At 47.8% G+C, this 13,457-nt stretch overlaps 1 protein-coding gene across 1 annotated transcript; it reads right to left on the bottom strand.

Moving 5' to 3' along the window:
• Window positions 1-10: 10 nt before the first annotated feature.
• LOC109163014 (receptor protein kinase-like protein ZAR1) lies at window positions 11-1,228 on the bottom strand. Its single transcript, XM_019311736.1, has 2 exons — window positions 970-1,228; window positions 11-438 (listed from the first exon to the last, which is right to left on the bottom strand). The coding sequence occupies exons 1-2, from the start codon at window positions 1,226-1,228 to the stop codon at window positions 11-13; spliced, it is 687 nt and encodes a 228-aa protein (XP_019167281.1).
• Between the last annotated feature and the right edge of the window lie 12,229 nt (window positions 1,229-13,457).

Here is a 13,457-nt window from a genome sequence, read left to right as displayed (position 1 = left end):
CAAAGAGTTATCAGACAGATGATGAGCACATCCAATTTGCTAAAATTAGAGAAGCTGATTTCAGATATGGCTCCACCAATGAATTTGTAGAAACATCCAGACATTTGAGATTAGAGAGGTGGCCAATGTTACTTCCCATTAAGTTTCCATGGAACTGATTCTTGCCGATTGCAAAAACTTCTAAGGACAACATTGTTGACATGTCCGGCAGTGAACCGGAAAGTTGATTATTCCCCAAGTTTAATTTTCTTAGGGAATTAAACTCTTTGATTTCATCTAGTGATCCCACAATTTTGTTATCACTCAATCTCAAAATCTCTATCAATTTCTCCGAACCTAAAATGAGTTCTGAAAAGTTGAAAGAGAAAGAGTTAAATGATAAATCGAGAATTTTCAACTTGTCAAGATGCCTCAAGAATTTGATGTCCTTGTCGCTACCTACCAAAGAATTATAAGAGAGGTCCAGATATTGAAGGAAGTAGCTTGGTTTAGCCACAAATTCAGTAGGGGAAAAGTTGCTATATTTCCATAGCCTAAAGACAAGTGTTGTAGGAAGCTAGAAGAGTTGATGTGCAAAAGTGATGATGGGGGACTTGGAAGGCTGCAGGAAGATAGGCTTAGTGTTCTCAGCAAAGAAAGCTTTGAAATTGATTGAAGCCAATCTGAAACAGAATGAAGGTCTACCTCATCCATATTGAGATACTCCAAGGAAGAAAGATGAGAAATCCATTCCAAGGTGTCAACTACTTTTAGTTGATGATCATTGTAGTTGCCAAGGTCAAGATATTTCAAAGTGGAAATATTTCCCAGATGAGGAGGGACATTTCCAAAAAAAATTATTATAAGAAAGATTAAGATAGACCAAGTTGTTTAGAGAGCCAATGAAACTCGGAATTGTTTCAAATTCATTGAAACTAAGATCCAAGAAATTGAGAAACGGTAAATGAAGCAAGGAAGGGCTGATCTCACCACTTAAGCCGCCATCCCCCAAATGAAGAGCAACAACATGGGCAGTAGTTGTGTTATCACAACCAACTCCTTTCCATTTGCAGCAGTCATCATCATCTCGACTGCCTCCCCATGAGGAAAGAGGGCCGAATGGGTCAAAAGTAATGCTGTGTTTGAAGCTTAGAAGAGCTTTTCTCTCATTCTCAAAGCAGCCATTTGAATATTGAAGAATAATCAAAAGGAACAGAAGCCACTGAAGATAAGAACCACAAATCCTCATCATCAGCTTTAATTGGATTCAAGATATATAATTGATTTAGCAGTATATTATGTATAAGTTTTGTTGTATGCTCTACCACTACTGCAATTAACAACTATATATATAAGCAGCAGTAGGTTAGGGATATTGTTACGTTGCTCCACCCTATTTTTTCCGTTCTAATTTATTTGTCACGTCCATCTAGACCTGGCAATTATGAACACGACCCGTTAACACAACATGAAACCGGACACAAAAATAACGGGTTAGTGTTTAGCCTTAACATGTCCCGGGTCGTTACTGTTAAGGACCCGTTATGTTTCGTGGCTTAACAGGTCAACCTGTTAAACCTATTAAGAACCCGTTTAACCCGTTAATATTATCGTGTTAATCCGTTTACACGAACACATTTACACGAACCCGTTTACACAAACCTGTTTAGAACCTGCTAAGAACCATTCTCATGAATGAGATTACAAACGATATCATGAACATGAGTACATGACTAAGGATGAATTTACTACATTAGGCTAAAATCCTACACCAATTATTAATGTTCAATAATATTAAGTTTGAATTTTTATTGTGTTCAATTTTATTTTAAAATTATCATGGACTTCTTTAATTATTATTTTTGGATGTTATTTTATTATTTTATGAATGTTATAAATTGACTATTTTTTTTTAGTTTGTTTGATGGATTGAATTGTAGGTTTTATTTCTTTTATATATAACTTAACTTTAAATATTGGTTTTTTTTAAAAAAAAAAAATATTAATAGGTTTAGTGGGCTTAAACGTGTTTCGTATCATATCGTGTGGACACGACCCGAAACCTATTAACAAAACGTATATATCATGTCAACACGTTTAATCCGTTAACAAATCGTGTTTGTGTTACAAATTTGAACCCGTTAACCTTATTGTGTCATGTTCGTGTTTAACCTTATCGTATTCGTGTCATTATCGTGTCGACCCGTTAACGAACATGTATACACGAATTGCCAGGTCTACATCCATCATAACTATGAAAAGCTAGTTAAAAGATAAAAGCTGAATTAGTAAATACTGCGTAATAAGGTAATTGATTGAAATTACTGTGTTTAGTAAAATTAATTATTAAATAAGCTGATAATAAAAAGATAAATTGTGATATTATGATTTTGATTAATGAAGGGAAATGATATGTGTTATTTTGTAAATTAATATGGATAAAAAAGGAAGAAACAAAGGTTAAAGCCAATAATTTATTTTTTTATTATATAATGAACTAATAAATGTTGTATTTCGAAAAAAAAAAATTGACAGACCGTTTGGTTGGAGGGGGAATTTGACAGACCATAGGAATTGAATTACTGGGAATAAAGTGGGAATTTAAATTTCAGTGTTTGGTTGACAGGAATAGAATTACTGGGAATTTCAATTCCAATATTTAGTATAAATGGGAATTGAAAGGAATAAGTAGTATAAAGTCCAAAATGTCCATTGTTGTTATAAGGAAAGATCAGACATTCATTTTAGGTTAAAAAAAAAAGAGAATGATAATTTTGTATCATCAGTATTTTTTTTTTCTTTTTAAAATCACAGGAATTAAAATCATAGGGGGACATGGAATTTTTTAATTCCATGAAAATGTGGGAAATGCAATTCCCTCCAACCAAACTACGGAATTTAATGGTCTTTGCAATTAGGTGGGAATTAAGTGGGAAGAGAATTTAAAATCCCTCCAACCAAACGCCCTGTGATAATTTTGTAGGCAACGCAAAATTGGGTAGATGATAATTTCTTTACCTTCTTGCTATATTATTTACTTAGTAAATTATAAATCTTTGTAAAATAGAAATCCAAACCAAAACATAACATTAGAAAATGATTTAATATACCAAAACTAAAATTCAGACAACTTTTAATTCAAGTGGGGAAAAAATTGATTCTCCATCAACAAGCTAGGTCTCAAATCTGGAGTGTGGTTATCCATCATAAACAAAACGACTATCGGTCATTGGACTTGGGTAAGAAGTAGTTTTAAATCTCCAATTAAATTAATTGTCCCACCCTTAAAGGTGTCTATAATTTAGCAAGCTAAGGGGGGTGTATTCAATCCTGACTTTCGTAGATTTTTTTAAATAAAAAGTCGATAAAAGTCTATGAATGTTATTTATATAGACTTTTATAGAGTCTTATAAAGTTTTAAAAAGTTTTGAATGACTCTATGAAAGTCAATCAAAGTTTATTAAAATCAATCATTTTAAAAGTCTATAAAACTCTACAAAAGTCATTTGAATACACCCCCCTAAGAGATTAGTCAATTGGCCCTGTTTTGTAAAAAATTGCCATATATGCTAATTTTGACTAATTTGAGCACTATTAATTGTTTAATTTAGTTAAAATATCAATATAAATGTTTGGTTAATTAGTTTTTTGTAACTTCAAAAGGCTAAAATTTAAAAAGCTAATCCAAGCAACTTTTGAATTAGCTTTTTAAGAAAAGAAATTATATCAAACAACTATCAGCTAACAACTAATTTACCAAATAATTTTCTACAATCATCTAATGTTATCAACTATTTACACCCTCTAATTAACACAATCAGCTAACAGTTATTAGCTATCCGCTAACAGTCATTTTACCAAACAGGGCCATTGTGTTTGACGGTAAAAGTCCTGAATAAAAAAAAAAAATCTAGGTCTCAAGTTTAAATTTTAAGAATGAAGCAATATTCATAAGGAGATATTTTCAAACAAAGTTTGGCAATAAATTTGGGTAAGAAAAAATCAATTGAATTGATAAATAATAATGCAAAATCTTTTAGATAAATTACAGTGAATTCAAATCAATATTAAACCAAGTCTATAATTATAACGACAAGTCAATATATAACGTAAGGACTCCGCCGAGGAAAAGTTGGCTTGATGTGGAATTGTGAATGCATAATACAGGATATGATGTTTCACTGACTAAACACCACATAATACGGGCTTTTCAAAAATGTCACATAGTACATAATATTAGTGTTTGTTCATAATCTAGTCAATAGTGGTGCCCCCACTTGCCTGGAATGTATTTGAATTATATTGCTATTCCACACTTTCATTGTCATTGAGAAATAATTTTGGGAAAAATGTAAGAGTGATTAGGAAAGAGAATGTGGGAAGGGAGGAAGAAAAAAAACCAAAACCAAAAAAAAAAAAAAAAAAAAAAAAAAAGTATGTCAGGCGCGTCGTTCAGCAATGCACGAGCCCGACTATGCACCAAACGCGCACAACATGTGATCCCTCTTCTTTTTTTTTTTTTAAATTAAAATAAATAAAAGAAAAGTTTCAAATAAGAGAATAATATTAAAGTAGATACACATTATTCATAATTAAACTTATTATTAAAGTAGGTAGGGGTTGCAGCTCCGGCGGCTCCATTTTTCTCGAATTTGCGGCACTTGTGGTGGTGGCGCTAGTGCTGGGAGAGTTTTGCAGATTGTGCGGTTCAATGCCTCCACGGAAATTCACCATAGTTCCCAAGTACAGAAACTCGGAGCTGGGTTAAGATGGCCTCCGAAGCTTCGGGATAGCTGGAATACAGCCACCGTTGTAACACCCCGAAATTTTGAACCTTTTAAAACTTATATAATAAAGGTAATTCCTCATTAAATCCCGAAATTAAACATAAGAGTATGGGGTGCTATGCCACACCTGAGCTAGAGAACTCAGGTGCACATGCTAACTAACTAAAATCCTCAAATAATGCCAATACATAACAATGGCACGCAGGCCGAAAGGGAACTAGCTACTCTACGCCTCGGATCTCTAGCGCGCTCTGGGATCTACTCATCTGTGCTTGAAAGCCAAATATATTTGTTAAGCGAGAGATGCTGGTAACCCACTCCAACGCGTTAAAATACAATATAGGTATATATATAGATATAGTGGTAGGGAATATCCCAACCGACATAGCTTCACCACGACCGAGATGCCTTTGTCCTTTTGTCTATGTCTTTGCAGGTAACAGGTCGGACTCCTTGAGGAGAACCCGGTCGGGGACCGGCCGGGAGTTGCCCGAGCGATGCTATGAACCCCGAGCGGTGGTCCTTAGGCGAGAGAGCTGGCTAAAGACACGTGGCGGCTTTCTACGACGACAGGCAGGGCACCCGGGAGGAGGACACGTGGAGGCTACGTGGAGAGCATGCCGAACGGCCGGAAGCTTGTCTCCGGCGTCACGGCTATAAATACCCACAGTAGCTACAGTGTAGAGGACTTTTGGACGATCGATAGGTTGTTGTTAGAGAATCCCGACCGCAGTCAGTCGGTACTCAGAGCAGCCAAGTAGATTGTACTTAGGGCCTTTACCGGGATCAATAAAGGTTTTACTTGTTTTAATTGGTCTCGTGTTATTTATATTGCTTACGTAGAATTAGCAGTATCATTTTGGCGCCGTCTGTGGGGAACCGTGCAACAAGCCAACGTCTTGACGAGCACCCGATCACCATACCAACATGTATCCGTGGGCACACAACAACTTCGCCGACGACCAGGCGGATGCGGCGAGCTCCTCCGACCACTATGCTACCCAACAGCAGGGTCAGACGATGGACCTCAACCTCAACCTTTCACCACCGCATCCGTCAAATACATACCCGGCCGCCCAGCAGCCGGTAAATTACATACAACCGGGATACCCACCACCCGGTCTGCCATACCAGCAGCAGCCGATGATGTATCCCGCCCAGTACCCGTACCCGGTCCCACCTCCACCATACGGGTATTGGCCAGGCCAACCGATGTGCTACACTTCCCCGGTTGGTTATCCACCATATACGCCTGCCTATACAGCTCCAGCCGCCGCCCCTCCAGTACAACCGATCGCACAAGTAGAGCCGCAGCGTCAGTCCACTTCCCGGGCTCGACGCTCGGCTCATTCGCGGTTGGGGTCGGGGGTGCCGATGCGATGGAGGCACCAGTTCAGGCCGTTCGAGCGGAGGACCCTGAGGAGGTTGCCCGTGCGGTAGCTTTCGATCGCCTCCGACCAGAGATGCGCCAGCGTCTGGGACCCCAGGACCCGAATCCCAGGCAAGAGGACGTACAAATGCAGGAAGCTAGCCACGAGGCTTCATCCGGGTACAGCGGGTCGAGATCACATCGACGTCGACGCGCTCGGGATACAGCCCAAGCCGCCCAGAACGCCGAGCTCAACGAGACCCGAGGATTGCTCTACAATCTCCAGGCCGAAGTTGCGCAGCTCAGGAGTGCGTATCCTACAGCACCCCCGACCGACCGATCGACCCTCCACCAGACGCCTTTCACAGCAGCGGTAATGGCTCAGCCTTACCCGCTCGACTTAAAGGTCTCGGGAGAGAAGAGCTACGACGGTCGGACAGATCCTGAGGCTCACGTGAGTGATTTTTTCAGCAATATGATGCTGAAGGGCGTTTCAGACGCCGTGATGTGCAGGGCCTTCTACTCAACCCTCACCGGTCGGGCAGCAGAGTGGTTCCGCACCCTGCCCCCGGGGTCGATCGACAAATTTGAGACCCTGGCGATCAAGTTTGTACGGAAGTTCATTACTTCCAAAGTGGTGAGGAAGTCCTATATGTACCTCGAAAAAGCCAAGCAGCTCGAAGGGGAAAGCTTGACCGACTTCCTCATCAAGTGGAAAGCAGCGGTCGGGGAGGTCGAGCCCATGGATGATGCGACCGCCACTCACATGCTTCACATCTCCCTCCGGGCGGGGTATCTGTACTAGGATTTTATCCTCCACCCCCCGACCACATATGAGGAGGCCCTCCGAAGGGTCACTGATTATGCTAACGCAGGTGAGGCGAATGCCGTCAAGCGCTCGCAGGAGGTCGGCTCTTCCTCCCGTAAACCGGCCGGCCGGGCGGAACATCGATCGGGAGATGACAATCCCCGACCCCGCACCAGGCATGGCGAGTTTACGGCCTTGAACCGATCCGCAGCGGAGGCCATGCAATATGCCCAGTCCTGCAACCTCATCAAACTCCCCCATCCCGATCGAGACGGCCCTGATAAGAGTAAGCACTGTGCCTACCATCGATGCGCCGGGCATGATACCGAGGAGTGTACCCACTTGCGCCAATTGTTGGAAGATTTGCTCAATTTGGGAAAATTGGACAAGTGCGTGGGAAAGAGAGAGGAAAGCAAGAGGAATACCGATCGGAGGGAACACAGGCGATCTCATCACCGCTCCGATCGGTCGGGTCAGGACCGAAGAGACGATCGAAGGGACGATCGTCATGAAGACCGACGGGACCCTGACCCTCCGTCCGGTAGCCGGCCGGCCGGAAAGCCTACCATCCACGTTATTTTTGGTGGGCTGGAAGATGCTTCCCGACCGCGGACTAATTGCCCGGTCGCAGTAGTGGATTCCCGGGAGACCGGGAAGAGGCAAAGGATGGAGCCCATAACCTTCACCCTTGAGGACCAACCTAGCAGCAGCGACCACGGTATGGAGGCGCTGGTGGTCACGATCGATGTCAAGGGGACGGATGTCCAAAGGGTTATGGTGGACACGGGCAGCAGTGTGAACGTCCTTTACTTGGACGTCTTCGAGAAGCTGGGCCTCGACAGGAAGGAGCTGACTCCGGTCGGTGTACCACTGTCGGGATTTACCGGGGCCTTGATCTACCCCGAGGGAAAGATAACGCTCCCCGTAGAGATCGGCACGCCTCCAAAGTCGATCAAGACGGAGCTGGAGTTTGTTGTGGTCAACCTCCATTGTGTCCACAACATAATCTTGGGCCGACCCGCCATCATGAAGATCGGGGGGATAATTTCCATGCCCCATCTCTGCATGAAATTTCCCACCCCCAATGGGGTCGGTGTGGTCCGTGGCGATGTCCAGTCCGCCCGGAAGTGCTACACCCGAGCGGTCAACAGACGCGATTCCGGTCCGTCTTCCCGGGTGAACACTATAGCCAAAGAGGAGGCTAAAGAACGGAAGGAGCAACCCGAACCTTCCGAAGAGATAGAAGAAGTTCCCCTATCCGAGGACCGCCCGGATCGGAAGATAAAGATTGGCCGAGCCCTCACCCCCGAGCTCCGGACAAAAGTCTTGGCGGTACTCCGGGAATACGCTGATATCTTTGCGTGGGGGCCCGAAGACATGCCCGGGATCGATCGGTCGGTCATCTGTCACAAGCTAGCCGTCGATCCCGCAGCCAAGCCGGTCGTGCAGAAAACACGACATCTCTCCTCCGATCGCCGCGAATTTGTCAGGGAGGAAGTAAAAAAGATGGCGGCGATCGAGCACATCCGCCCGGTTATTTACCCCGAGTGGGTGGCAAACATTGTTCTAGTTCCAAAGCCCCCAGCTTGGAGGATGTGCATAGACTTCACGGACCTCAACAAGGCCTGTCCGCTCGACCCGTATCCACTACCAAGCATTCATCAAATGGTCGACGAGACGGCCGGGGCCGAGTTGATGAGCTTCATGGATGCCTTTAAGGGGTATCACCAGATTATGATGCACCATGAAGACGAAAGCAAGACAGCCTTCGTGACCCCGGACGGGCTGTATTGCTACCGAGTGATGCCGTTCGGCCTCCGGAACGCAGGAGCGACCTATCAGAGGATGGTCAACATGCTTTTTGCCGATCTATTGGGCCGAACGATGGAGGCCTACATTGATGATATGCTGGTCAAGAGTCGGGACCGGTCCGACCATGCTCGGGACCTCCGGGAGTGCTTCCAGATCATGAGGAAGTACCAGTTGCGGCTGAACCCGACCAAGTGTACATTCGCGGTTCAGACCGGCAAGTTCCTCGGCTACATGATGACCAAGAGAGGAATTGAGCCCAACCCGGCCAAAGTTAAGGCGATTCTGGACATGCAACCACCTTCTACCGTTCGGGAGGTCCAGCAATTGACCGGTCGGTTGGCAGCCCTTAGCCGGTTCCTCTCCAAGTTAGCCGAGCGCGCTTTACCCTTCTTCAAGGTATTGCGAAAAGTTAATGGATTCGTCTGGGACGAAGAATGCCGAGCGGCTTTTGACGAGCTGAAGGAGTACCTCATGTCACCGATTGTGCTCTCAAAGCCCGAGCTCGGAGAAGAGCTAGACGTGTACCTCGCCGTCTCCGATCGTGCAGTAAGCGCAGTATTGTGCCGAACCGATCCGGAAGGGGTCCAGCGACCGGTGTACTATGTAAGCCACGCGCTACATGGTCCCGAGCTCCGGTACTCCCGGTTAGAGAAGGTCGTCTACGCCCTCTATACCGCCGCGAAGAAGTTGGCTCCCTACTTCCAGGGTCGAGCGATCCGCGTTTTGACCGATCGGACCAGTCCTCCGAACCGCTTCATCATCAGGCCGCCTAGTTAAGTGGGCGTTAATGCTGACCCAGTACGCGATCGAATACCGACCGAGACCAGCAATCAAAGGTCAGGCTCTGGCAGATTTCTTGGTCGAGTGTACCGCCCGGGATACCCGACCCCCCGAGGTTGAGGATCCCGAGGCCGAGTGGTGGTCGCTAGCTACTGACGGGTCAAGTAGCAAAAAAGGAGCAGGAGGAGGAGTGGTAGTCACGAGCCCAGAAGGATTCAAAGTCTATTTTGCTCTTATGTACCAGTTCCACCCGACCAACAACGAAGCCGAGTACGAAGCATTCGTTAATGGCTTGCAGTGCGCTCGGGACTTGGGGGCTGAATACATCCGAGCCCAAATAGATTCTGCGCTCGTGGTCGGGCAAGTTCTCGGAGATTATGAGGTTAACGGAGAACGTCTACAACTATACAGAGACCTCGCCATGGAGAAGCTTGCACAGTTCCGGGGGTACACCGTCCGACATATACCCCGATTGGATAACGCCGATGCGGATATCTTGTCCAAACTGGCCCAAGATGCCCCGGAACACATGTCGAAGATAGCTCGGATCTTGGTGATCCCCAAACACAGTATCCATCGCCTGCCGGTCAATCCAATCCAACCGGTGGAAGATAGCTGGATCACCGATCTGAAGGAATACCTCGAGCACGGTCGACTCCCAGACGACCCGCAACGTGCTCGAAAAGCCAAGCTAAGAGCCCCGAGGTTCCAAGTCGTGAACGGTCGTCTCTATCGGCGATCGTATGGAGGCCCCCTTATGCGTTGCTTGACCGCATTCGAAGCCGAGTTAGTCATGAAGGAGCTGCACTCGGGAATCTGCTCCTCACACCAGGGAGGTCGATCCCTAGCCCGTCGTATCATGCTGATCGGGTACTATTGGCCGTCCCTCCAGCTAGACTGTGAAAAGTTAGCTCGGGAATGTGAGACGTGCCAACTGTACGCCCGGATGCCTGGGCGACCGGCAACCTTCTACCATCCAGTCACGACCGCAATTCCTTTCGCTAGGTGGGGGGTAGATATCTTGGGCCCCTTTCCTCAGCTGTCCGGTCGGAGAAGGTTCGTGATCGTCGCCGTTGATTACTTCTCTAAGTGGATAGAAGCCGAGCCCTTAGCCACGATCACATCTCAGCAGTGTGCTCGGTTCCTTTGGCGCAATGTCGTTTCCCGTTTTGGCGTGCCCGTACATCTCATCAGCGATAACGGTCGCCAATTCGTAAGCCAGTACTTTCAGAATTTCTTGGCCACGATCGGGACGACTCACGTCCGGTCGTCGGTCGCTTACCCGCAGGGAAATGGACAAGTGGAGAATGCTAACCGGACGATATTGGAAGGTCTGAAAAAGAAGTTACACTCGGCCGGTCGTAGTTGGGCCGATGAGTTGCCATATGTCTTATGGACTTATCGGACGACCCCGAGGGAGGCTACTTTGGAGACCCCTTTCGCCCTGGTTTATGGAGCTGAAGCCCGACTCCCGATCGAGGCTTGGATCCCGACCGATCGAGAGAGAACCTACAACGCGGAGGACAATGAACACGCCATGGCTGTGGATCTCGATGCGGTCGAAGAAAAAAGAGAGCTAGCCGCTCGGCGTATGGCCGAGTACCAGAAGTGCGTCAAGAGTTCGAAGGACGTTCGGGTCAACCCTCGTTATTTTCAAGTCGGAGATTATGTCTTACGACGAAGGGAGGCCAGTCAACCTTTAGAAGGGGGAAAGCTAGCTCAGAACTGGGAAGGGCCGTACATCATCAACGCTGTCATCCGGCCGGGAACGTACCGACTAGAGACAACGACGGGTCGGCTAATAGGGGGGACTTGGAATTCCGAGCACCTCGTTCTTTTTAGGCATTAGCCTATTTTTTGTATTTTTAGACGAAGTGGGGGCTAGACCTGCGAGTTAGTCCCGGTCGTCATTTCTATGTAAATTTTATGGTTGTAAAATTAATTCAACCGCCTGCGAGCGGGAAAGTTAATGTATATACGATCGGTGATTGCTCGACCGCTTGTATGCGTCGGCCCGATCGGTTGAATCTCCTACACCGACCGGGCGAGTCTATCGACCGGTCAGATGCGCTCCACATCGGCGGACATTAGAGTCACGCCACCGATCGGGGAAGCTAGGAGCTCTCAGCATAAATCCCCGATCCGTCCAACTTCTTTCCACGACTGCACCCACTCGTGTGGGGGCTGGGATGAAGGAAGTGTTTGCAGGCCCGTCGCTCGGTTACATCCTGACCGAAGAGGCTTGCGTATTTTTCAAAATTTCGTCAAGGCCTAAGAACCGGGTAATCCCGCTCAGGTTGGCCAATTTGACGGCGAGTACTTACGGGCCCGTCGCTCGGTTATACTCCGACCGTAGTGGCTTATGCATCTTCACCATCCTCGGCAAAGGCCTCGAGATCGGGTAAACCCGGTCGTGTGGCCAAGTTGACGTCGAAATCTCAAAGCTCCGATCGGGCCGTTGGGCCATAGGATCGGGTCTCGAACAAGTCGAGCTATGCAAGACCGGGCCATAAGGCCGCAAGGTCGAGCATTAAGGATCGACATTTCTACGTTGTTTAAAAGGAAAAGTACGAAAGGGAAGGCGAGCGGCGTAACTTAAGCAAAGTAACTTTTCATTCATAAAAAAGATGCCCGGTACAACTCAGGACCGGGCTCCCGACTAAGGTCTCTTACAAAAGGAAGAAAAGAAGCCTAAATCTACTTCTTCGCCTCCTGAGCACTGGCGGTCGCCTCTTTCCCGCTCGAGGCAGCCGCCGACGAAGCCCCAGGCTCGGTTGCCTTGGCTTTCGGGGTCGGGGTAAAGGGTGAGGGACCGGGATCTGCCACGTCCGGGGGTAAGGCCGACAAGACCAGTTGGAGATCATCGGCGTCGAGGGCCTCCTCCAACCGCTTGCGGGTGCGTTCAAGCATTTTCTGCTTCCCGGCCGTAAAGGCCCATTTCCCGAACGAGACGATCAACTCGTTCCCGACCTCGTCTCCTCGGGCTGCTGTTAGGAAGGCCGTGCCCAGCTCCTTGTCCTTGAAGGCTGCCCGCACCAGCTCGCTCGGGTTCTCGAGCTGGGCCTTTAGCTCCTTGGCCTCTCCTACCGCCCGGCTGGCGACCTTCTCGGCGAGAACCCGGTCCTCGTCGCTCTTCTTCAAAGCCTTCTGGGTTTTCTCCAGTTCGGCTTGGAGCTCCTTGATCTCCTTCAAGCGACGGGCGGCCGTCTTCTTGTGGTGATCAGCTTCCTCGGCCAGTATAGCCCGACCTTGCAGGAGCTGAGCGGCCCGGGAAATCTGCGAAGATAAAAGACACTCGGGGTTAGCCCGATCAGCAACGCTTCAACAAAAAAGCTGTTGGTTAAGAAGAGCTTACCTCGGCCAGGTCGTGGCCGATCCGTTCAGCCACTTGGGTCGGGGTCATCGTCCCCAGATCCTCCTTGACCGGCGCGGCGTTGCCGATCCGGGCCAGTATGGACGAGGAGTCCCTTTCTCGCCCGACCGAAGGGCTCGGGCTGTGCTGATCACGGCGGCGCTTCATGCCGCCTACCTCGGTCACTCCCCGCTCGGGGACCTTCTCCTTTCCCCGGGCGACCTCCACCCGAGTGATCAGAACGTCGGAGGGCTCGACGATGAAGCCCTCGCCCGTCGTCACGGTCGAGGCGCTCAGTGGTCGGCCGGAGGGGATCTCCTTCTCCCCGGATGGTTTGGTCTTCGCCTTCTTCTTGCCGCCAAGAGAGATCTTGGCGGGCGGGGGAAGGGGGGCATCCTCATCACCGAACTCGGCCATTGCTGCAAACAAACAAAGAAGAAAACCCAAGTTAGTGCGAGCGTAATATAGAGTTCAGGTCGGGATAAACGGCTCGGGTTAAACCTTTCTTCCTTCGCCTCGAGGGCTTGGCGACCGTTACGCCCATCGGCACGGGCAGGTACTTCTCCCTTA

This window comes from Ipomoea nil, unplaced genomic scaffold, assembly GCF_001879475.1.
Source record: "Ipomoea nil cultivar Tokyo-kokei standard unplaced genomic scaffold, Asagao_1.1 scaffold2975, whole genome shotgun sequence".
Lineage (NCBI taxonomy): Eukaryota > Viridiplantae > Streptophyta > Magnoliopsida > Solanales > Convolvulaceae > Ipomoea > Ipomoea nil.
Note: the sequence above shows the minus strand (reverse complement) of the source record. Positions and strands in the feature narration are given on the sequence as shown.

Coding starts and splice junctions, on each gene's coding strand:
- LOC109163014 (XM_019311736.1), bottom strand. CDS start 1,228: ATGAGGATTTGTGGTTCTTATCTTCAGTGGCTTCTGTTCCTTTTGATT. Junction 439..969: donor GGGGGATGGCGGCTTAAGTG/GTGAGATCAGCC, acceptor ATTCTTTGGTAG/GTAGCGACAAGGACATCAAA.